Raw genomic sequence first — 25059 nt, 5'->3', positions numbered from 1 at the left:
AAAAAATTCCCATATTCCAATAAAATATTTGAAAGCAGCAGATACATCAAATAACATCCAATAATTAAAACTAATAAGGATACAAAAATCTCTGCTCTGCATTCTTAGGAACTTTTGATTTCCAGGCACCTTGAGATTGTCCCGAATTAGTAGCAGGGTAAGGGGGAGAGAGGTTGTATGAACTTTTCTTCTCTCTCTTCTCATACAAATTCACTCTCACTCACTTTTCTCTTCCCACCCTCCAGAATGTGGGAAGCAGCTGTCTCCTTGGGCCGCAGAGCCATTGGGATGCCTTCTGTGTTCTGTTTGTAGGCTGACCCTTCTCCTGTTGGCCTCTCTTCAGCTGGGAAGTCCAACCAATACTGCTCCACCTCCTTCCGGCTATGCAGAACTGGCCCATGCTGTTCCACCTCCTTAGTCAGCTCCTTTCTTCCTGCCCAACAGGACTGCTTCTTTTCCTGCTGCTGTGGGCCATGGAGCTCAGCCTGCTTGGAGTCTATCATTTAAAAAAAAAAAAAAAAAAAAAGACTCAAAACAACTTCACATTATGCCATTAACGCAGAGGATCATGAGATACTCTAATAAAATCTCATGGTCCATGGTATCAAAGGTCACAGAGATCTAACAGGGACACTGATATGTATGCCCTATATCCAAACTGCTTTGTATCAGATCTGTTAAAATTATTAAAACAGTTTTTGTACATTGTATAGAGTAAAAATGTATGTGCCAATATTTTTTCTCTTAACATTTCTTCAAATGCTGAGCTACAGCTCACTTTATTAATTTGCCTAGAAAAGACAGATTAGAGAGGGGTATATAATTACATATATCACTAGCGTCCATCGGTTTCTTAAGAATAGAGTTTATTATTGCCTTTTAGCTTCTGAGGAAAACTTCTGCAGCATGATGAGGCATTCATCTGAGGAGATTCATTAGCCCAGAACTACATTCTTTTAGTAACCATATTACTGCTACTATTTATAATTTTTAAAGCACTTCTAGACATACGTAGCAGTGTATAGACCAGGGGCAGGCAGCTCTGGTTCTGGAGTGTTATAAACAAGCCACTGGAGATTTTGGTGAGAGCAGTTTCTGTTACATAGAGGGCAAAAGCCAGACTGAAGCAGATCCAGAAGCATGCTGGAATAGGGTTAAGAGTTACAAATTGATTTACAAATCTTATAGAATGGATCAGACTACTCCTGATAAGGTCTTGAAGGACCTTATATCATCTTCTACTGAAATTTCAGTTTGTCATGCTGAATCATCTTCGCCCCAAGATTATCAGTCTTTAAGGCAAAAATAATCAGAAAATTAGGCAGTACTAAAGGAAGAGTCTTCAGCTTCAATATTTGAGGGATTAGGCATAGTTTGTAAGTCTTTACTACATCAAAATACCTATGGAGAGTTTTCTGCTAGTACAATTTTCTTTTTGAAAATGTTTTCCTCTTTAGCACGCAAATGTATTTTCCATTAACTTTCTTATAGACTGCTTTATCCTTCTCTTTTTTTAATGAGGGTCACCATTGCCACTAAAGTTATCACCTTTTCCTTTTGAGAAAGCTTAATTTCATAGAAAACCAAGGGGATGATTTCTGTGAGGTAATACAGGGCAGATTTTTAAAGCCCTGCTCGCTTAAATCCCGGCCTTTACACGCGCCTGGTGAATCTTCTAAGAGGCACAGCCTCGTGCGTAAAGGCCGGGATGCGCTCAAGTGCCAGGCCTCTTGGAAGGGGCGGGCCGGAGGGCGTGTTTTGGGAGGGGCGTGGGGTGGGCCGGGCTGGGACAGCGCCATTGTTTGCTGTCCCGGCCCGCGCAAGTTACTTCAGGTCTGGCACTGAAGTAACTTGTAAAAAAAAAAAAAAAAAAAAAAAGGTAAAAAAGATTTAAAATGGGTTTTTAGAGGGTGGAGAGGGGAAGGGAGGTTAGGGTAGGGGGTAGGAAAGTTTCCTCCCAGTCCATTCCTAAATTTGAGCGGACTGGGAGGGAACTGGGGAAGGCCCTGATGCGTCGCCATGCAAATATAGCAAAAATGTAACCCCCCCTTGCACGTGCTGCCCCCAATTTTGTAAGATGCGCGCGCTGGCTTGCCCATGTTATAAAATCACACATCCACGTGTGCGCGCACATGGACGCAAGCACGTATTTTTTTAAAAATCTACCCCTATATTTTTTCAGGAGCAATTTTATCTAATGCCTGTCGAGCCACTGTGTACCAGTCTGGGTTTTTACTTTCTTGAAAAAACAATTCATCTTTTCCAAAAACTTGAGTGCATTAGATCCTACTTTTCTCTAAAACTAATGGGGTATATGTCATAATGCCTCTGTATCGCTCCATGGTGAGACCGCATCTTGAATACTGTGTACAATTCTGGTCGCTGCATCTCAAGAAAGAGATAGTTGTGATGGAGAAGGTACAGAGAAAGGCGACCAAAATGATAAAGGGGATGGAACAGCTCCCCTATGAGAAAAGGCTGAAGAGGTTAGGACTTTTCAGCTTGGAGAAGAGACGGCTGAGGGGGGATATGATAGAGGTGTTTAAAATCATGAGAGGTCTAGAACAGGCAGATGTGAATCGGTTATTTACTCTTTCGGATAATAGACTAGGGGGCACTCCATGAAGTTAGCATGTGGCACATTTAAAACTAATCTGAGAGAGGTTTTTCACTCAACGCACAATAAAGTTCTGGAATTTGTTGCGTGTTATAAAATGCCGGGTCAGCACTCGCAAGGGGGGATAGAGATAAGCAATTACATGCGGCGACGCATTGGGGCCTACCCCAGTTCCCTCCCACTCCGTTCCAATTAAGAAGCAGACTGGGAGGGAACTTCCCAACCTCCTAGCCTAATCTCTCTTCCCCTATCCTGCCCTCCCCCTATCCTAACTAGTCTGACTTTTTTTTATATTTCACCTTTTGCTCCTGCCTTGGAGGAGGAGCAAGTTGCGTGTGGCGGCACCCTGTGGCACGCGATCCCCCAGCACAGCGGCAAATGGTCGCTGCGCTGGGTGCTTCTAGCCCCGCCCCCGGACTGCCCCTTTTTCAAGCCCCGGGACTAACACTTGTCCTGGAGGTTTATGATTGTGGCCGAGTCATTTGAAAATTGGTCCGGCGCGCGTAAGGCCCGGCCACACACGTAAACTCCAGGCTTTTACGTGTGCCGGGGTTTGAAAATCGACCCCAATCTGTTTTTTTTCCTTATCTTAAAATCCAAAAGCTTCTTCCCGTGTAAATTAAAACTAATCTGATGATGGTCCCACCGTGCTACTGAATTTATCTACAACTTGTCACAGAACAGAATTCCTCTGCCAGTTTATGTAGGGAATCAAGATCTAGCGTGTGCCCTTTAAATTGAGTTGGATGATCTAAAAATTGGTTAAATCCCTGTGAGCATACTCAAATATAGCAACATAGTAAATGTTAGTAGAAAGACCCAAGTGGTCTATCCAGTCTGCTCAGCAAATTTCTCTTTTGGGTTTTTTGTTTTTTTTTAACGGTAGCAATTGCCGCTCTATGCAGATTACCCCATGCCTATTGTTAAGGGCAGTAAATGCCCTTTTCTTCATTTCTATCCTTTAGTCACTAGAGAAAAGTATATATAACTTCGACATGAGAGGCTGCATTACAGATTTTAATTCTAATCTTGTTGGGTCTCCCACTTCTTTTTGTGGCCTGAGGCAAATCACTGCTTGCATTCTCCCAGTATTAGATATAACATTGCTCCTTTTCTCTTCATAATAAAAATTAGTTTCTAACCCAAATAAAATAGTATCTGTATGAATATTAAAATCTGCTATTAGGAGGTTTGGGCATTCTAACTGAATATTCTATATCAGTTGAGCTAAGTCAGTAAATGATTGTTCTCTGTGCTGTAGGATGCAGTACACCACCAAAATGCCTAGTATTTATTTTTTTATGACCAAGTTATACTAGCAGGCATTCAGTACCTGATGGTTAGCTAATTGAGATTTCCTTACTTATACTAGAATCTTTGATAAGGATAGCCACACCCCCTCCTTTATTGATTTTTTCTGTATTTAAGGAAAATCACAAAATCAGGGGAATAAATTTGAACTAAAATTAGATCATTACCTGTTTTCAAACATTTTTTTTCAATAATACACAGAATGTTGATTATATGATCTTCTAATGAATTAAATCTAGTCATTTTTGACTGGGTGTGCATTAATCTGCACAACCTTGCAAATGCCTGATTTTTATTAAGTTTTCCACAGATCTTTTACTATAAGAATATTTACTAAATGTGAATGTAAACATGATTTCTTATATTGGAAATAATTTAAATCTGTTACCTTTTAAAACAAGTATATTTTAAAAACCCTACCCGTGGCCAAGCCAAGAGATATGTGCGTGACTTGGAAGTCCATGTGCTGTGCAAATTTTACAAGGCCTGCGGCCACATGCTTATTTCCTGGTACATGCATTATAAAGATTTTGAGCAAAAGGGGAGGGATGTGGGCGGGGTCTGGACGGGCCAGGATAACGCCATGAAGTCAATGTCACGCACGAACGTGTACCGGGATCCCACAACTGCATAACTTGCTTCTGCTATGGTCTGCATGCAAGTACTGTAATAAAAAGGGAGTTTTAGGGATCGGGACCAGTAGGATAAAAGAGAGGCAAGTTAGGTAGGGAATTTAGGAAGTCCGTTCCTTTACTGGGGCGAACTGGGAAATAGTCCTAATGTGTCACCGCATGTACGGGCTAAAATTCCCCCCACTTCTGTGTGTGAGTTGATATAAAATCGTGCGGACATGTATTTTATAATCTGTGCGCAGGTTATAAAATTGACGCACCATTGCGCGTACCAGCAAACGCGCTTGGGTATTAAAATTCACCTCTTAGAGTTCACAGGTTATGTTGTGATATAAAGAAATACCACCATCTAAAAAAAAAAAAAAAAAATCAAATATTAAGTAGTACCCACCCAGAGTAGGACCAACTTGAGAATAAAAGATTATGTCCTCACTGAACTGGTCATACCGAGAGGAATAAAAGAATCAATAAAATGAATCTAACTAAATAGTTTACCCCATGATCAGAAACTTTGAATAACTCTCCTATATAGGACCATTTCTCAGGGACCACACCAAGGGGCACAGTCCACCCCCTGCTGATGTCAATCCCTGAGGGACTGGGGTCAGGGACTGGCATCTTCAGCATTTTCCTGGTGCAGAAAGGGGGCCCTTACTGAAATAAACAAAGTCTTGGCTCATTTCTGTTCAAAGTGCTATGTGTGTGTAACAAACCCCAGGCTGGGGGGAAAAGCGCAGTGTAGAGGCAACTCATATTCCAGAATTGACGTCCTATTAATTAAACAATACCAAAGTCCAAAATATTACTCTCCACCCCATCAGTCTACAACCATGCCCCAGTTCAATTGTCAAATCAACCTATCAGCAGGTACATTCCTGAAAGGCTGCAAATTCTGAAGAAATGACTTTCCCTAACTAAACTAAACATCCTGAAGTCCAGCAAGGGTTAGAAGAATGAAAAGCATTCCTGAACTCAGATACTGAACGTCCACCCATTGGGCTTAATGTGGGAAACTGAAAAGGCCTACATGAGGCAAAATCAGAGATTCCTGCAAGGAGGGGGAAAAGGAACAAAAAACTAAGAAGATTAATGGACACTATTTTTAAAATTCTCTTAAAAACAACACACAAGGGAAGGGTAGGGAATATTTGCAAAAATCATTCCAACAGGAACAATGTAGGCCAAATAGAAGATGACAGACTAGATCACTTAATGAGAATAACCAAAAGGAACTGTCTAGAGCAGTGTTGGCGAACGCCAGTCCTCGTGTGCCAAACAGGCCATGTTTTCAGGATATCCACAATGAATATGCATGAGATAGATTTGCATACAATGGAGGCAGCGCATGCAAATCTTTCTCATGCATATTCATTGTAGATATCCTGAAAACCTGGCCTGTTTGGCACTCAAGGACTGGAGTTCGCTATCACTGGTCTAGAATATGAAAGGAAAACAAGCAAACTGTTGGCTTATTTATTTTTTTTTATTTTTTTATTTAGCATTCTTTTATATACCGAGGTATAGCAGTCATTGCCTTCACTCCGGTTCACATTATAACAAACCAGTTACATTTAAATCCATAACAGTAAAACAGAAACTGAATCCGAACAATAACTTAATATATCAGTTAATAAATACATTATAAATAAGATGTATGACTGTATGCAAATCTAGTAGGGGAACGGATGATACCGAACAAAACGAGAGAGGTTTCTGTGAGTAGGCGGTCGTCGTAGGAGGGAGATTGCTGGCATAAAGTGGAACGCGCAGTGGATGAGATCACAGATTTATCCTCTGCTGTCATTGGGTGTGCAGCCATTGCAGGACTGTGTGAGTAGCCAAGCTTTAAGTTCTTTTTTAAAAGATTTAAAGTTTTCATGCGAATTGAGGTGGTGAGGTAGTTCTATTACTTGTGGAGGTTCTATTACTTGTGGAGGCTCTATTTCTTGTGGAGGACAGTTTGGCTTGTGGTAGTGAAGGAACATCCAGCTGAATTTTACCTGTTGACCTTGTCGTGCGTGATGATTTATGTAAATGTATAATATTGTCCAGGGCAGTGTAGTCTGCTTTATGAATTGTCTTGTGTAGGATTGTGAGGACTTTGTACTCTATTCTTTTCTCTACCGGTAGCCATTGTAAGTTGTAGAGTACTGGGGATATGTGGTCAGATTTTCTTTTACCAGTCAGGATTCTGGCAGCTGCATTTTGGAGTAACTGCAGTGGTCTTAAGGTTGATTTAGGAAGGCCTATTAGAAGAGAGTTGCAGTAGTCCAAACTGGAGAAGATGAGGGCTTGTTAGGACTGTTCTGAAATCATGGGGGTGAAGCAGCGCTTTTAGGTATTTGAATTTTGTGGAAGCCTTCTCTTGTTCTTGTAGTGTTCTTGTTCTTGTAGGCTTGTACTGTTTGGTCCTTTACTTATGGATGATGTTTATTTTAGTCTGTGTTGAGAACATTTATTGAAATCTGCGGAATATAAGAATGTGTAAATAAAAATAGCAAGAGGACCAAGAGATAGCCTGCTAGGAAGTTTGTGTGGTAGGAACCTTCTTTCTTTAACTGTATAAATATAATGCCACATACCAAGCGCAAGGGCCGATTGCGTATGGATTCCTCTGCACCTACGCAACCCCCCCTTGCACAGCAAGTGATAGAGGGTTTCTTCACACCAATTGCAGTATCGACACCGGGTGCTGGGTCCGTTGAAGGTGTAGGGATGGAGCAAAACCTCACCTTCCTGGACATTCACACTTCTCTAAGCCCCGGAGCACCTGAAAAACCCACACACCCAACCCCGGGACACTATCAGGGGTTAGTTCATGAGAAGCAGACTGATGTATGCAGTCTCATGAACACAGAGGAGCAACCTGGAAGTGCCAGTAAAGGGGGAAATATAATATCTGATAGGTGTGATGGAAACCTGACAACAGAAATCTCACAGATTTCACAAGTTTGTCAGGAAGGAGCGGTGTCATCTAATCTCATCATGGAAAAATTAATACAACCAGAGGTAATCACATTGGACTCCATATGGAAGGCCTTGATGACAATGGAAAATTCCATAACATTGTTAACTAAGTCTATAAATGTTTCTAATAACAAAGTGAATGATATCAATATCGTAGTTAATACCCATGAGGTTAAGATGAATGAGATCTCTACTCAATTATCTTCTATGAAAGATATACAAGTTAACTTGATTAAATCCGATGAGTTAATGAAGAGAAATTATGAAAGAATCGAGAACAGGATGAGATATTTAAACTTGAGAATAATTAATTTCCCAAGTATGAAATTAATTTCATCCAAAGAATTATTTAAAAAATATTTGGTTAATGTTCTTTTGATTCCACAAGATAAAATACCAGCTCTCTCAAAAATATACTTTGTCCCAAATATAGGAGAAAGAAAAGAAATTAAAATACCTGATGTTAATATAGAAACAGAATTAACAGCTTATCTTGAGGCACCCTCGGAAGAACAAATAGATTTTAGAGGGACACTGTTAGTTTCCTTCGTAAATGAAATGGATAGAGACATGATTTTAAGAATATTTCTTCAGAATCGTGAAAAAAAGTTTTATGATCAAAAAATATGGGTCTACCCAGATCTTACGAAGGAAACCCAGATAAGAAGGAAAAAGTTTGTAGTAATGTCACAAGAGGCAAAATCCTTGGGGATCCAAGTGGTAATTAAATATCCGTGTAAATGTACGTTTACATTTAAGAACAATAAGTACGTTTATTATGATCCAATACATCTGAGGGAATTTATAGATAAATGTAAGAATGAGAATAATGATACCCAAGTCAACTGAGGTGTATATATATATATATATAAAAGGGATTCTGTTAAAACTTCCTATAAATTTAATTTAGAATTTTCTTTGTAAGCTCCTGTTAAATCTCTGTGGTCCTTGTTTGCCTTAAAAAAAATGATTCAGAAGAATGGCTTATATTGAAATCTAGATTTCCTTTTATTATTACTATTAAGTTGAAGTGTTAAATAGATGTAAAGCTATATTATAAGCTTATTTCTTGTCTGTAAGATTGTGGAAAAATTTATAAATAAAGAATTAAAAAAAAAAATAAATAAAAATAGCAAATACAAAAAAGAATAAAAAATACAAAACATACAGGGAATTCCCAATATACTACAAAAGACATTTGGAAAATATGTAGAGACTGCTATGAGAAACTGTACACTTCCAGAAATGAACATAGATAAAAAAAAAAAAAGAGATAAAGGATTATATTGAGGAAGCCTTGATGCAGAAACTCTCAGATCAGGACAGTCAAAAAATAAATCAGATTAAATTGGAAGAAACCCAATCAGAAATCAGAGCTAGAGTAAGGGCAATCATCAGGATAGATGTGTTCCCTCTAGAACACTATAGATTATTACAAAATTATAACTCTTACTAATCAAAGTTTTATCAAACTTTCTGGTGAATTTTAAAAGTCTAGCGTGTGCCAAAACTGGGTGTTACTCGAATATGTCCGGCTGACACATGCCGAGCTGATTTTAAAAGCTGCCCTTGTACGTGAGTATCTCTCAGTATGAGCACAAGTGAGAGCCCAAAAAGGGGCAGGGTGTGGTATAGGTGGGACAAGGACATTCCGGAACTTTAACATGGAATGTGCGCGTACGTTTTATGGATGGCTTGTAAGTAATAAAATAAAAAAATCTAGGCTAGTCAGTGGGGTTTTAAGGATCAGGGTTAACAGGAGGAAAGGGAGACTATTAAACTAGGGGGTATAGGAAGTCCTAAGGAAAACTCCCTATGGCGTTGGCACGCATCCCATATAAAATTCCCCCACTTACGCGGTGGAAGTGGCATTTGAGCGCACATGTGTCCATATAAAATTGTGCGCACATGTATGCGTGTACATCCTATTTTATGCCATATGTGCATATGTTATAAAATGACCTCATCCCTTGGCGTGAGCCAGCATATGCACATAAATGTACGCCTGTGCAGTTGTTTCAAAGTTACCGTCTTTGTGTGCAAGGCTCAAATAAGTCGGCCACAAAGAAAGCAAACCAGACAGACCAGTATCATAACCAAACCGTGACATTACAATCTTGACCAAAATACTTGCCAAAACAATTTAAAATGTACTCGCCAAATTAATCCACCAGTCATTGGACAAATAAAAGCTATTAGTGTCACTAGAGGCATAAAACAAACCCTTTGATAAAGCTGAATGGAGTTCTGTTTAACCTCCTAGCCTCTCAAAACTTAAGAGAACTTCTTTCCTGGTCAAAGTTCTATATCATAAACACCATGTCATGATTAAAATAAATGGAACAGTCTTGGAGGCATTTAAGTCATACAGGGAAACTAAACAAGGATGTCTTTTCTTCATCCTACTAATTGAGGCAATAAAACTCATTGCCAGCAAGATCAGAAACAAGAGAATAAAAGCTATTGAGTACTATACATAAATAACATTATGGTGTACATGAAAAATCCTCAAACCTTGATCCCAAGCTTAGAAGAAATTGGTAGTTTTTCAGAGGTCTTGGGTTATAAGAATAAACAGAGAAATCGAAAGTCTTCACCCTAGCATGTAAAGTGAAAGGGTTACAAGTTGCAAGGGAACAGTTATTTAATCTTTCCTATAGTACTAGGACTAGAGGACACGCCCTGAAAGTAATTAGTAATAGATTTAAAATGAATTCTGGAAAGAGTTTTTTTTTTCAATCAGCACAAACTGGGGTTTGCTGCTTGAGAATGCAATAAAAGTTAGTAATTTAACAGAGTTTTATTTTTAAAAGTTTGACTAAGTTTCTAGAGGACCTTTAACCATTATTTAGCCATATAACTTTAGTGGGTGTCTGGCTCCCATTTCTTGGTGTGAGCAACATAGAATGGGCTTTTCTGTTTGGGATCTGATGGGCACTAAGTGAGCCAGACTGGCTATTATTGGAAATATGATTCTGGGCTTGATGGGACCATGGGTCTAACTCAGCTGGTTAAAAGACAGGAAACAGAGTAGGATTAAATGGTCAATTTTCTCAGTGGAAAAGGGTAAACAGTGGAGTGCATCAGGGATCTGTACTTGGACCGGTGCTTTTCAATATATCTATAAATGATCTGGAAAGGAATATGATGAGTGAGGTTATCAAATTTGCGGATGATACAAAATTATTCAGAGTAGTTAAATCACAAGCGGATTGTGATACATTACAGGAGGACCTTGAAAGACTGGAAAATTGGTCATCCAAATGGCAGATGAAATTTAATTGGACAAGTGCAAGGTGTTGCATATAGGGAAAAATAACCCTTGCTGTAGTTACACGATGTTAGGTTCCATATTAGGAACTACCACCCAGGAAAAAGATCTAGGCATCATAGTGGATAATACTTTAAAATCGTCGGCTTAGTGTGCTGCAGCAGTCAAAAAAAGCAAACAGTATATTAGGAATTATTAGGAAGGGAATGGTTAATAAAACAGAAAATGTCATAATGTCTCTGTATCGCTTCATGGTGAGACCACATCTTGAATACTGTGTACAATTCTGGTCGCCGCATCTCAAAAAAAGGTATAGTTGCGATGGAGAAGGTACAGAGAAGGGCAACCAAAATGATAAAGGGGATGGAACAGCTCCCCTATGAGGAAAGGCTGAAGAGGTCAGGGCAGTTCAGCTTGGAGAAGAGATGGCTGAGGGGGGACATGATAGAGGTCTTTAAGATCATGAGAGGTCTTGAACGAGTAGATGTGAATCGGTTATTTACACTTTCGGATAATAGAAGGACTGGGGGGCATTCCATGAAATTAGCAAGTAGCACATTTAAGACTAATAGGAGAAAATTATTTTTCACTCAATGCACAATTAAGCTCTGGAATTTGTTGCCAGAGGATGTGGTTAGTGCAGTTAGTGTAGCTGGGTTCAAAAAAAGTTTGGATAAGTTCTTGGAGAAGTCCATTAACTGCTATTGGTCGAGTTTACTTAGGGAATAGCCACTGATATTAATTGCATCAGTAGCATGGGATCTTCTTGGCGTTTGGGTAATTGCCAGGTTCTAGTGGCCTGGTTTGGCCTCTGTTGGAAACAGGATGCTGGGCTTGATGGACCCTTGGTCTGACCCAGCATGGCAATTTCTTATGTTCTTATATAGCTTGGCACTTTTGTTCTTAGTCATCTGCCCTTTCAAAGTCAATAAACAGTAAGATACTTAGGAATACAAATGCCTACAAAAATATCACATCTCTGTAGTCTGTTACAGATCACTTCTACAGAACGTTAGACAAAAATTGGACAGATGGGGAACTATAATAATAAACTGGCTGGGCTGCTTGGTCTTGATCAAAATATTTTTTTCATGGCAAGTGAATACCTTCCCAATGGAGGTGGTGGGGGAAAAGTTAACCAAAATAAAAAAAACAAAACATGGGGTAAACACAAAGGATCCCTAGGAGAATAATAAAGCACTAAGGTAACATGTACAAAGTGACACGTGCAACCCTAAACAGAAGACATGGGGTAACTTGCACAGAGCCAAGAAAACATCCTTCAAAAATTGGAAGAAGGATCCATCTGAAGAAAATATGAAAAAGCATAAGCATTGTCAAGTTAAATATAGAACATTGATAAGGCAGGCTAAGAGAGAAGTTGGCCGTAGAGGCTCTTGGGGAAGATAAGGCCATTGCAGAAAGACTAAATGAATTATTTGCTTCTGTATTTACTAATGAGGATATTGGAGACAGACCTGTTCTGAGATGGTTTTCAAGGATGATGAGTTAGATGAACTGAACCAAATCATTGTGATTCTGGAAGATGTAGTAGGCCAGATTGACAAACTAAAGAGTAGCAAATTACCAGACTGGATGGTATGCACCCCAGGGTTCTGAAGGAACTAAAAAATTAAATTTCAGATCTATTAGTTAAAATTTGTAACCCATCATTAAAATCGTCCATTGTACCTGAAGACTTGATAGTGGCCAATATAACCCCTATATTTAAAAAGGGCTCCAGGGATGATCCAGGAAACACTATAGACCCTTGAGCCTGACTTCAGGTTCAAGAAAAATAGTGGAAACTATTCTAAAGATCAAAATCACAGAGCATATAGAAAGAATGTGTTTAATGGAACACAGCATGGATTTACCCAAGGCAAGTCTTGCCTCACAAATCTTCATTTTATTGAAGGGGTTAATAAACATGTGGATAAAGGTGAATCTGTAGATGTAGTGTATTTGGATTTTCAGAAGAGGCTTCTAAGAAAACTAAAAAGTCATGGGATAGGAGGAGATGTCCTTTTGTGGAAACGAGTTAAAAGACAGGAAACAGAGAGTAGGATTAAATGGTCAATTTTCTCAGTGAAAAAGGGTAAACGGTGGAATCCTCAGGGACCTGTACTTGGACTGGTGCTTTTCAATATATTTATAAATGATCTGGAAAGGAATAGGACAAGTGAGGTAATCAAATTTGCAGATGATACAAAATTATTCAGAATAGTTAAATCACAAGCAGAGTATGATAAATTGCAGGAGGACCTTGTGAGACTGGAAGATTGGGCATCCAAATGGCAGATGAAATTTAATATGGACAAGTGCAAGGTGATGCATATAGGGAAAAAACCCCATGCTGTAGTTACAAGATGTTATGTTCCATATTAGAAGCTACCACTCAGGAAAAAGATCTAGGCGTCATTGTGGATAATACATTGAAATCATCTGCTCAGTGTGCTAAGGAAGTCAAAAAAGCTAACAGTTAGGAATTATTAGGGTGGGAATGGAGAATAAAATGGAAATTTGTCATAATGCCTCTATATCACCCCATGGTGAGACTGCACCTTGAGTACTGTGTATAAATCTGGTTGCCACATCTCAAAAAAGATAGTTGCACTGGAGAAGGTACAGAGAAGGGCGACCAAAATGATAGAGGATAGAATGACTAAAGAGGTTAGGGCTGTTCAGCTTGGCAAAGAGACGACTGAGGGGGTATATGATAGGGGTCTTTAAAATCATGAGAGGTCTAAAACTGGTAAATGAGAATCTGTTATTTACTTTTTCAGATAATAGAAGGACTAGGGGGTACTCCATGAAGTTAGTAAGTGGCACATTTAAAACAAATCTGATAAAATGTTTTCACTCAATGCAGTTAAGCTTTGGAATTTGTTGCCAGAGGATGTGGTTAGTGAAGTAAGTGTAGCTGGGTTTAAAAAAGGTTTGGCGAAATTCTTGGAGAAGTCCATGAACTGCTATTAATCAAGTTGACTCAAGGAATAGCCACTGCTATTACTGGCATCATTAGCATGGTATCTACTTGGTACTTGTAGCCTGGCTTGGCCAGTTTGGAAACAGGATGCTGAGCTTGATGGACCTTTGGTCTGACCCAGTATGGCAATTTGTTCTTATGTGCAACCCTGGAAAAATCATGCTGTGCAGACTGGATGGGCCAATTTGTCTTGTTTCTGTTAGGGCCCACGAACTAAATGCTTATCCCCTACAATTGGAGAGGGGGAAGGCAAGGAAGTGAAAATAAAATGGGAAGTCTTATAGCTCTCATTGGTGGGGGGGGGAAGAGGATAAGCATGGCCTAATTTTATTATAGGGCTGCAACAGCCCTGCTGATCCAGCCAACTATCGCCCTATCTCTAACCTACCCTTTATAGCAAAAATCCTAGAAAAAACAGTTAATCAGCAACTAACCGACTACCTAGACAAATATCACATTCTTTTCCCATCCCAATACAGATTCCGTAAATATCACAGCACCAAACCCTCTTTCTCTCCCTAACAGACTACCTCCTTAAAGGCCTGGACAAAGGCCATTTGTACATCTTGGCACTACTAGACATATCCTCCGCCTTTGACACTGTCAGCCATAACATTCTAATCGAACACCTCAGAGAAACTGGCATATGCAGAGTCCCTCCTTGCTGATTCAAATCCTACCTAAACAATAGGCAATACAAAGTTAAAATAGGGAACAGTGAGTCTAAAGCAATCAACCTGACATGAGGTGTCCCACAAGGGCCCCTCTTTGTTATCCACCTTATTCAACATATATCTCCTTACCCCTCTGCCACCTCCTCTCTGAACTTGGTCTTCCGCACTTTATACATGCGGAAGATGTACAGATCCTCATACTTGTGACAGACACCCTACCCAAAGCCATTAATACTTGGGAAACTGCCTCCCTTTCAATCAACAACCTACTCACTAACATCAACCTTGCTCTCAACACAGCCAAAACAGAACTCATGACCATATCTCCAAAAAACGTCAATATCAATTTCCCCCTCTCTACACGCCCCCCTCCACTATTTCCTTTTCACAACATGTACGCAACCTAGGCGTTACACTAGATAATCAAATTAACCTAACACTAAAAGATTGCTTCTTCAAACTCCACACCCTAAAAAAAAATTAAAACCCCTCCTACACCTCAACGATTTCCATACAGTACTCCAATCTATCTTGTCAAAAATTGATTACTGCAATGCCATCCTCCTAGGCCTTCCCAAAAATATAACCCACCCCCTCCAAATGCTACAAAATGCTGCTGTCCGCATTCTCACTAGTACCCGCAAAAATAAACATATCACCCCTGTCCTCAAGGATCTGCACTGGTTTCCAATCTCATCCCGGATCCTATACAAGACTCTCACCATCATACATAAATCCCTACACAATCAAAATATGAAATGGTTCAACGAATCCTTACTATTTTGCACCCCCATAAGACCCACCAGAAATCAATACCTGGCAACACTACACACTCCATCACCCAAACTCACGAATCTCACTACCACCAAAGATCGTGCACTTTCTATTGCAGGCCTGCAGTATTTTACTGCAAGGTTGTGGTTGCCTTAGAATTTCCTGATTTTGTCTGTATGTATTTCTAATTTGTGGTCCCTTATATATTTGAGGATTTGTTCATGTTTTGCATGTTTTTGACTGAGGTGTTATGTTGGTGTGTGCTTTCTATAAAAAGATCGACCGACTTACTCTGTTCCAATTTTCCAACAGAACCTGCTCTTGTTCTTTGCTCCACTACCTCTACAGTGGAGGAGAAGGTAGGACATCTGATAGTGGCCCTTCCACCCCCAGTTTTTAAGCTAAGAGGGAAACTTCCTTCCTCTCTCTCCCTACCCAACTCTTACTTGGTGGGTCGTCTGTTATGGTCCATAGGAAAGTCGGTATCCCAAAGACAAAATACATATCCTCCAGTGCCAGTTAAACGCCATTATTTACACAAATCTTACTCTCCCCAGTGCTGGAGATACTGTGCCAGAGAGGAGACATGTATCAGATTTGGCAGGAATGCCCAGTAATCAGAACTTACTGGAAATAAATAAAGGTCAAACTTAAATGTAAGGCTGGATCCCGAACTATTCTTGCTGGGATAACACAAATAGGACCCTGGGCATGCATATAAGTTGTATGTCACCTTCTACTGGCAGCTGGAAAATGGTAACTGAAAGAAGGGCCTCTGTCTGAAACTGGCATATACTGAATTTGAAGGTTAGAGATACTACTGTGGCAAGAAGCCACAAGGTTAGAGATTTGGGGGTGTTGAAAGACAATGGGGTAGATTTTATAAATGTACGTGCGGGCGTACTTTTGTTCGTGCACCAGGCGCGAACAAAAGTACGCTGGATTTTATAAGATACGCGCATAGCTGCGCGTATCTTATAAAATCCAGGGTCGGCGCGCGCAAGGAGGTGCACATTTGTGCAACCTGCGCGCGCCGAGCCCAGCGCGTGCTGCCTGTTCCCTCCGAGGCCACTCCGAAATTGGAGCGGCCTCGGAGGGAACTTTCCTTCCTCCTCCCCTCACCTTCCCCTACCTAACCCACCCCCCCGGCCCTATCTAACCCCCCCCCCTACCTTTGTTGGCAGATTTACACCTGGGGAAAGCAGGTGTAAATCTGCGCGCGCCAGCAGGCTGCTGGCGCGCCAACACCCGATCCGGGGGCTGGTCCGGAGGCCTTGACCACGCCCCCGGGCTGGTGCCATGCCCCCGGGCCCACCCCCGACACGCCCCTCCATGCAAGCCCCGGGACTTGTGCGCGCCGCCTATGCAAAATAGGCTCGGCGCGTGCAGGGGGGGTTTGGGTTAGGTTTTCGGGGGGGGGGGGTTCGCGCATATCGTACGCACGTACCCCTTTGGAAATGTACCCCATTGAGTTCAGTCTTGACCCCTCCCCCCCCCCCCCCCCCCATCTCTTCTATTAAACAACGAGCTTTCCTTAGGCTTAGACAGTTGAAGAGGTAAAGATCTGTGTAACATCCTTCCGTTTTTAGAGTGGTAGTTCAAGCCTTTATTTGCCCCTTATTGATTACTGTAGAGCTTTTTTTTAGTAGGTCTCCTTAAAAAGAGCATTCAGCAAATTCAAGTGGCTCAGAACATGGTGACCCTGCAGATTTATAGGTATCCCAGAAGAGTGAATGCGAATCCTATACCTGATACTCTGGTTGCCTATTGAGAAGCGCACTCAGTTTATGATCCTGATTTTAATGTTTTAAGGCATTACATGGGGAGGAGGACCAAATATCTGCAGAATAGCATTAGGAGTTATGTCCCTAAGTGCAATTTGCACTCTCAATACAAGGCTTTATGCCAGGTTCCATCAAGGCAGGAGATTCGCAAAATGGAGGAGGTTTCTGGTTAGAGGGCCAGAGCTTTGGAACTCAGCCTCCCAGGAAGTGAGATTGGAAACAAATTATCTGGATTTAAGAAACGTGGTTATTTTAATTAGGTGTTTGGATTGATTGATAATTTCTGCTAAGATTAGTGGAATTGACATTAACTGCTGTATTTCTGATATTTGTTTTTATTTGTTTTAATTATATTGTACCCTGCTTTGACCAGACTTGCTTTGCTTTAGCGGTATTAAAAACTGAGAAATAAAATGCTCAGTACAATGTAAACCAACAGATATGGCTCCTTTTTTGAGCAAATTCCTCAAATGGACATCCGAAATGTCTAGCTCATCCAGTCTACAATAGGAGGAGAGGCACAATTCCATATGTCAGAAGATGGCATAAGCAAAGAGGCTATATAATTAAAAGCAAAACTAATTCCCCCCTCCCCCTCAAAAAAAAATGACAGACAAGGCTCAGGATGCCTGCTCTCCCGACCCTGAGGCCTTCCCCCCTCATATCACCTATCCTCCACCTTTCTCTGTGTAGGATAGTTGCATTCATTCAAGTGTTGAAAGAAGGTCAATCAGCTCCATTGTCATAATGGACGATGGAACTGTGTGGTCACGGGCTGAACTGGCACCGGTTATTTGTATTTGCTTACTGATACCCCTGTACCCTTGCAATATTTGTTTTTTATCCAAAAAAAATGCTTTTAAAATTAGGCTGTATATACAGATAGCACCTATGGCAAAAGTGCCAACAACAGCTACCTTTCCAGAAAATTAAAACTAAAAGCAGCCACTGACATCAGTGCTAAACATTGTAACTTTGCAGACAAACAGGTAGCCTTGAAGCATTTTCTGAACTAAGTTTAGAAACTGGTGAATGAGATTCTGATAGGGTTTTCAGTGAAGCCAGCACTGTAGAACTGATGTATAGAGATTTTATTTTATGCCTTTGCACAGACTCTGCTTTGCCAGTATTTATCATTTTCTCAGACGATCCCAGCATTACAGACAACTGTAGCGTGATTAACATGGACAGGAACCCCAAAAAGGACCAGCCATGATCAAGTACACAGGTTTTAGAGCAAATAAAATAGCTTTTATATTCCACAGATTCATAGCCAGCAGGAAACCTATTTAATATATATTTATACCGTTTGGATAAGGTTGGAAAAGAGTTTGTGGGTATCTTGTACGATTTATGTAGATAATGATCACTTCTTTTTATCTCTTGGCAATGACCTGGTGAATTCAATAAAAGATGTTCAATGACTGTCTTTAGCTTGTGAACAAGTGATTGAAGTTCAGTAAAACAAAGGATAAATCCAAAAAAGACTGAAGCTCTTTGGTTGGGCAGAAGATTATTCCTTGTTTCTAACCTGAAAGGTAATCTTCTGCCCAACCAAAGAGCTTCAGTCTTTTTTGGATTTATCCTTTGTTTTACTGAACTTCAATCACTTATTCACAGGCTAAAGACAGTCATTGAACTTCAATCTAACCTGAATTTACGGTAAGATGAGGTGTCTAACTTTAAAAACAGAAGTGTGAAATTTGGAAATGACAGATTCCAGACAGTCTTTTGATACACACAACTGCCACAGCACAGTCCATATTGCTAAGTTACAGATTAGAAAGGTTACAATGCCCTTTTCTGCAGACAGGCAGTTTAAGGTCAATAATGCAGGCTTTGTATACTATTGTGTGTGCATTACTGTAACTCTTTATTGGTAGGTTGGTTAATTAAATCCACATGGAAGCTGGAATTGATCCAGAATAGTGCTGCTCACATTCTCTCTGGCTATAGGAAATGGAAATTTGGATTTTTTCAGCCTAGCTTTTCCAAGTAAGGCTCAAGGCAGCTCATGGGGTTTTGAAATCCAGATATAATTCCTGCCTTAATGAGTGTACAATCTATGTGGGTATCTGAGGAAACAGGAGACATTGTCTTGTACAGGGTCACAAGGCTTAGGAGTGGGAGAAGTGAGATATGAACCCTGCTTCAGAGATCCTTGCTGTAACCACTGGCCCACTCCTCCTGTAAATATAGAGAGAATGTTAGCCCAGTGTTGAAGGATCTTCACTGGCTGCCAGTTTTGTGCATTAACAAAAATTTAATAATAGTTTTCAAGATTTTAAAGGGGACTAATTTGTTTAGTTGCCTACAAGAGCTCTAAAACTGGCAATATGGCCTTCTTATGGATACTTTTAGTGACCAAACTAAAACTGATAAATGTGAAACAGCATTTTCAAATGTGGCTTTTACTCTGTGGAATCTTTGCCCTTAGAAATTCATTGTGAAGATGATAATCTGAAGTTCAGGAATTCTGTGAAAGCATGGCTCTTTAGTCAAGCTTCTGCTTAAACAACTTAAACAAGATTCACAGGTAATCTAAGAGGACCCCATGTAAATGTTTTACTGCATGTATTATGATTTATTAATGGTGTGTAAGAAATTTACTAGATTTGAATTTTGCATTTTAACTACTCATCTTTCCAAAACTGTGCTCAAGGTGAGTTACAATTCAGGTACAGTAAGGAGGAGGTCCCTTCCCTCGAGGGTTTACAATCTATACCTAAGGCAATGGAAAATGAAGTGACTTGCCCACTGAGACAAGGAGTTTCAGTAGGAGAAAAGGGATTTGAACTCTGACTAGTCTGGTTCTCAGCCTGCTGCTCTAAACACTAGTTTTAATTTGTGTTTTAGATCTTTGTGTTTTCGTGCATGGTAACTTTTTGCTATGGGTGTTGCTTTACATTCTCTGCTTTGAGGAGCTTTTGGGAAAGATGGAATAAAAATGTTCATGAATAAATAAAAATGTAAGCATTTTGAACATTGTCAGTCAGATGTACTTTTTTTGCAAGTTACCTATCTACAAAATAAATGCACATTATGTGCAGCTTTTCAGACAATTACTGCTAAGTGCAGTCTTAATAATTAAATCAAATAGCTTATGAATAAATAAAATAAGATTAAATTCTAGAGTGTTCCTTCACTCAGAGGCTTGATAACCTGTTGGAGTGGATAGCTAAGTGTAGCATTTCATACTGCTGAAGAGTTTAGGTGCATCGTAGTAATGGAATGCAATGAAAGTCCAATGCATCATGCATAGAAAATGAGTTCCGGGATTTGTCCTCCTTGAACTCCAGTGCCATTGGTGCTGTCTGAGGAGCACTGAAACTGGAATGTTACTTTTCCACACTGAACTTCTGTCATTCCTTCTTGTCCAAAATAGCTAAGTTCATTGCCATCGAGGATCACGCTCACGTTGTAAAATGTATCTTGTTCCACCTGCACAGGGTGTTCAAACCATACTGAGAAGGTGTTACTGGAGCCATCAGAAATAAACTTTGTCAGATTTTGAGCAAGCACAGCCCCTTGACGTTTCAGTTCAATTTTGACACTGTACTCTGCTTTACCGCAGCTTGACCCGTATAATCCCAGTCCTGCTATAAATATCCTTTTATCGACAGCAAACTGAATGCTGTCACAGCGACCTCGGTACCTCCACTGATTGCTGCGGTATGCAGATGATTGAAATCTGTGACATTTTTGTGGCACAAGGCCTTTTCTTTTTGTCAGTGGAAATTCCAACTTGGGTTTATTGGTAGCAGTATACCACAAGAATATATTATGTGTTTCTTCTAGGGTTAGAATGTCCGATTGGGCAGCTCCGTCCGCAAACTCCTCCAGTGTCATAGTTGGAACCCGTACCAAATATAAAGCTTTTCCTAATACTTTCCTCTTGTTCCTTGGCGTAATGGGCAGCCCTTGTCTCTTGCATTCAGCTTCTGCCCAGTTCAGAATAGACTCAAAAATTACTGCTTCCTTCGTGTTCAGTGTTTCACGGGTGACAATGATCTCTAGAGTTTGTTGGTCTATTTCACAAAAGCCTTCTGACTTCAGTGCTAATTCTGCTTGAGCATCGATGACTTCCCAACATCGCTGGGTCAGTTCTGGCTCCTCAAAAAGTCTGCTCTGTGACAGCAGAACACAAGCATTCTTGGCCTCTAAACTAGTCTCCAGAAAATTGACACAGGCCTTGGCCAAAGCAGGTACAATGTACTTTTTGGCAGCATATAAAGTAGCAAGCACGGTGTCTGCATCCAAGTCAATCTCATCACTGTACATATATCTAGGTAAAACAAAAAGCAGCATTACTATGTGCATGCCTATAAACTTTTTTTTTTTTTACTGCAGAGATTATTATGAACCATTCATTACATTGAAATCTAAGAGCTTTAAAATCACGTTGCATTGTATGCATTAAAATACTGCATTGTATGCATGTTTCTAGGTACTGTTTAGAGGACTATTAAATCATAAAAGCATCAACCAGTCAGAGGAAAATGCAATCATCAAAATGAAAGTGCAGAATTTGCTATTACCACTGAAAATATGGCAGTGCATGTGATGATTTGTAATGCTTTGAGCCTGAAGCCTTCTTGTAGTTGTAGGTCAGATTTATAGTTGTATCTAAATAACACATCAAAACAGGGTCTGTTGCTAGCACTACTGAGAACAGATTCTAGATTAAAGTGTTAATTCTATATATAAAATGCACTTTTCGAATGTCTTATGCTCACACTTTTGTATGCTTGTAATGATCACTTACTTTAATAGAATTAGAAAGGCAGCGGGTTCCACATCTGGTATATGGATTTCAGATTTAACCTCTGCAAGATCACCATAAAACATAGCGTAGAAGACAGAACTACCCACTGCCAAAACATACTGTGAAAAGAAAAAATAATTTTCAGGCATAAAATTGTTCAGCTATCTACAGGCCACATTCTAGTTCTCTGAAAGACTTTTATAATATAATTTGTTTGTTACGAATATATTTTAAATATTCCCTGTAATTCAGATACAGCGTAATGCCAGGTTACTCAGTCAAAATAGTGTAAACTGAAGGTTTCAACTGCACCTACCTTATGCGCAGGAACTCTCTTTGACGCCCCGTGAGGGCCCACAATGAAATGGATATCCGCCATGAGTTCGTTGTTGAACATCAGTGCATTCCTTTCAAAATTAAAAAAAGAAATCTGATGACGCAATAGGATTTGGAAGTTTAAAAAAACTTGTTTAATACCGTAAACTTGACTCTCTTTACTGACTTTATTCATTAAGAGACGAGCCCCTCCCAGCACTTGTGGACATCCTGCGGGGTAAACACCGCCAGCCTCCAGAGTGGGGGATGGGAAAGATGCTGCATCCGATCCCCCTTGGCACAGGAGTGGAGGGGCTCGATCTGGGCCACAGGTTGCTGCAGCGCTGGCCCTGCCCGGGTCTTACCTTTCTCGCAGGGTGGGATGAAACGATTGCCAGTTGGTGCTCTCGATGTTGTTGTTGTTCAGGTTTTGCAGTTGCGGCGGCGGCGGTGCGCTCTGCTGAAGCTGAAGGACGTTCTTCTTGGTGTTAGCTGTGATTGCAGCAGTGTTACTGTTTGCGAGATTCGTATTTGTGCTGCTAGGATAAAGTTCTGCAGCCATCTTCTTCAGGGACAGGGGTACTATTTCATAGCATGCTGGAAGCTTGCCGTTTGACTTCACGCTCTTTTTGGACTTCTTTAAGGTTTCTGGAAGCAGAAGAAAGAAAGTCAAGCACTTCATGATCCTGCCATTAAGGCAACCAGGAGATTGTGGCATGAGCAAGTAAAATAAAATAGATTTAAATGCAGGTCCATCTATCCGTAAATGATTTTGGGAGGGATATTTTCACCTTTAAAAAATGTGGGAGTTAGTGGCAGAAAGGTAGAGCAGCTTCATGTCCCAAAACGTTCAATGATTTTAGTTTGAAGTATCCCCGGCTTATGTGAAACTGATTGCAGCGCTGGAACCGCAATGATCGCAAACTAGTTGAAGACAGTAAAAATCTTGGACACTGAAGAGACCGGTTAGCACGGAACTATGAGCAATGGAGTGTTTACTACTTGGGGAAAAACAGCAGGCTATCCTCTAGGTACAAAATTCATCTAGGCAGAGCAGCAATATTTTTTTCCACAGGATATCCAAAAATAAGCACTGAAAATGTGAGAGTGCGTTATCCAGTTGTATCTTGTAGTCCTTGTAAACAAAGTACTGCAGGCAATTGCCGTGACCCCTGGCCTTGTTCCTCCTTTCGAGTTGCTGGTTTTTGCAGAAATTCGATCCTGCTTCCTGTACGCACCCGCTCTGCCTCTTTTTATTGTTTTGCAGCTGTGGATGAGGTTCGCTTTTGGAAGGCTGCTGCCCGGATTGGCACAGCTGCCCTCCTCCTTTCCTTTATTTGTTTTTGAACCTTGGTTGCTTTTGTTGTGAATTGGATGCTGCGGGGCCGAGCTCTGCTTCCTGATGGTGCTTGTTTGCCTCTGCGTGTCTTAGCCTCTGCCGCTGTGAAATAGTGAGCAGCCGCTGTGCACGTCATAGCGCGGGGCTCCAATGGGAAGGGCCGAGCGGGCGGGGAGTGACGGCGGGTGGGCTGGGCGCCCAGACAATATGTCATTCTGCTGCTGCTCCTTACCTCCCACTGTCAGACTCTTCCACCCTCAAACTGCTCCCTTACGGTGGGAGGGAGGGAGGGGAGAGAGAGGAAAAACATGCACTGCAAACTAAATCCGTGTCCGCAAGGTGGCTGCAGTCCCTGGCTGGGAACTGAAACCTTCTCTTCTGGAGTCAGAAAATGCACAGAAGGAAACACTGCAGGCAGAGCGGACTGTACTTTAAACAGATTAGATAAAACGACAGCACGCTACGGTTGCATCAGATGGTTTGAGAAAGTAAAGTGACGCACGTATATGTATAGTAGTTAAGATAAAATCTGTCCCTGACTTTTAACCTTATAGCTTTTCTGCTGAAACTCTTGAACTCTTGGTCAGCGTTTGCTGTAAAGAAAATCGAGCGACTGAAAATAGATCCAGGCAGCATGAACTGACTTTCTTTAAATGGGAAAGTATGTCAATTCAGCTATATACATTAATTTTCAGTTTTATGTAGTCATGCTCTAGGTGAATCTTTTACTGGACCTCCAAACTGGGAATTTATCAGTGTATTACAACAAAAACTAAAACCAGAGAAATAAGTGAAAAAATGACTCTCTTCACCTAGTAAATAGCAATTTGTACTTTTTTGTAATAAATTGTCAGGAAAAATAAAAACTGAAAACAAAGGTCTGTAAGGATAACTACTGACACATCTGCTGTGAATTGTTAAGCTCTGAGTTCCCCCAGATATAGCATGGATCACCTCGACCAACAATTAACACTCAAAACATTATAATCCTGGCACACATCACTGTCACACAGGACTACAAAGACATCCAAATCTCTGCTTGACTTACAACATACATTCGCTAACCTCATCACCACGCTGCCTCACCAGACATATCAAACTATCAATCATCATCTGACACATTCCATGGCTCTCCTTCCAGTCTGTCACCCTGATGGGCGAAGATATTGACACACAATTTCAACAGTAATCCAAAAACAAAAAAAATCCTATCACTACATCAACTCCAATACACAACAAACATTCACACATATGCACACCATCCCTTCACAAATGAACCAATCCCAAACAAGCTTATAGCTACACCAATACAGGATACAGTTCAAAAGCAGCATGATGATTCATAAGGCCCTACATAGCATCTCCCCACTCAACTTAACCTTCCAGCTGCAACTACATACTTCTAAAAAGCCGACTAGAAGGGCATACCAAAACAGATTGATCACCCAACCTGCAAAATCCTCCCTGAGAAAACGCGCTCTATCCATAGCGGGCCCGTCTCTCTGGAATTCTCTACCACCAGACCTCCGCCTTGAGCCATGCCATACTACTTTTAAAGTGAAACTCAAGACTTGGCAGTTTGCTCAAAACTCTGAAACAGGAGTCCACAGGGCAGGACTCA

At 40.7% G+C, this 25059-nt stretch overlaps 2 protein-coding genes across 4 annotated transcripts in view; one reads left to right on the top strand and one right to left on the bottom strand.

The window, feature by feature from the left end:
• The window catches only part of BRF1 (BRF1 RNA polymerase III transcription initiation factor subunit), a 572778-nt gene that overhangs the window by 247716 nt on the left and 300003 nt on the right, over positions 1–25059 (top strand). The window lies entirely within an intron of this gene.
• LOC115089798 (BTB/POZ domain-containing protein 6) lies at positions 18096–23542 on the bottom strand. Of its 2 annotated transcripts, XM_029598103.1 has the most exons (5): positions 22891–23542; positions 22465–22747; positions 22101–22191; positions 21785–21903; positions 18096–21304 (listed from the first exon to the last, which is right to left on the bottom strand). In XM_029598103.1, exons 2-5 carry the CDS (start codon positions 22659–22661, stop codon positions 20272–20274), a joined length of 1440 nt encoding a protein of 479 aa, XP_029453963.1. In that variant the 5' UTR covers positions 22662–22747; positions 22891–23542; the 3' UTR covers positions 18096–20271. The 2 variants fall into 2 exon arrangements, with proteins under 2 accessions (XP_029453963.1, XP_029453962.1); XM_029598102.1 differs by having other exon boundaries at positions 22465–23542.

This window comes from Rhinatrema bivittatum, chromosome 4 (assembly GCF_901001135.1).
Source record: "Rhinatrema bivittatum chromosome 4, aRhiBiv1.1, whole genome shotgun sequence".
In the NCBI taxonomy this organism is placed as follows: Eukaryota; Metazoa; Chordata; class Amphibia; order Gymnophiona; family Rhinatrematidae; genus Rhinatrema; species Rhinatrema bivittatum.
The sequence above is the reverse complement of the archived record's forward strand: the minus strand, read 5'-3'. Positions and strand labels throughout refer to the sequence as shown.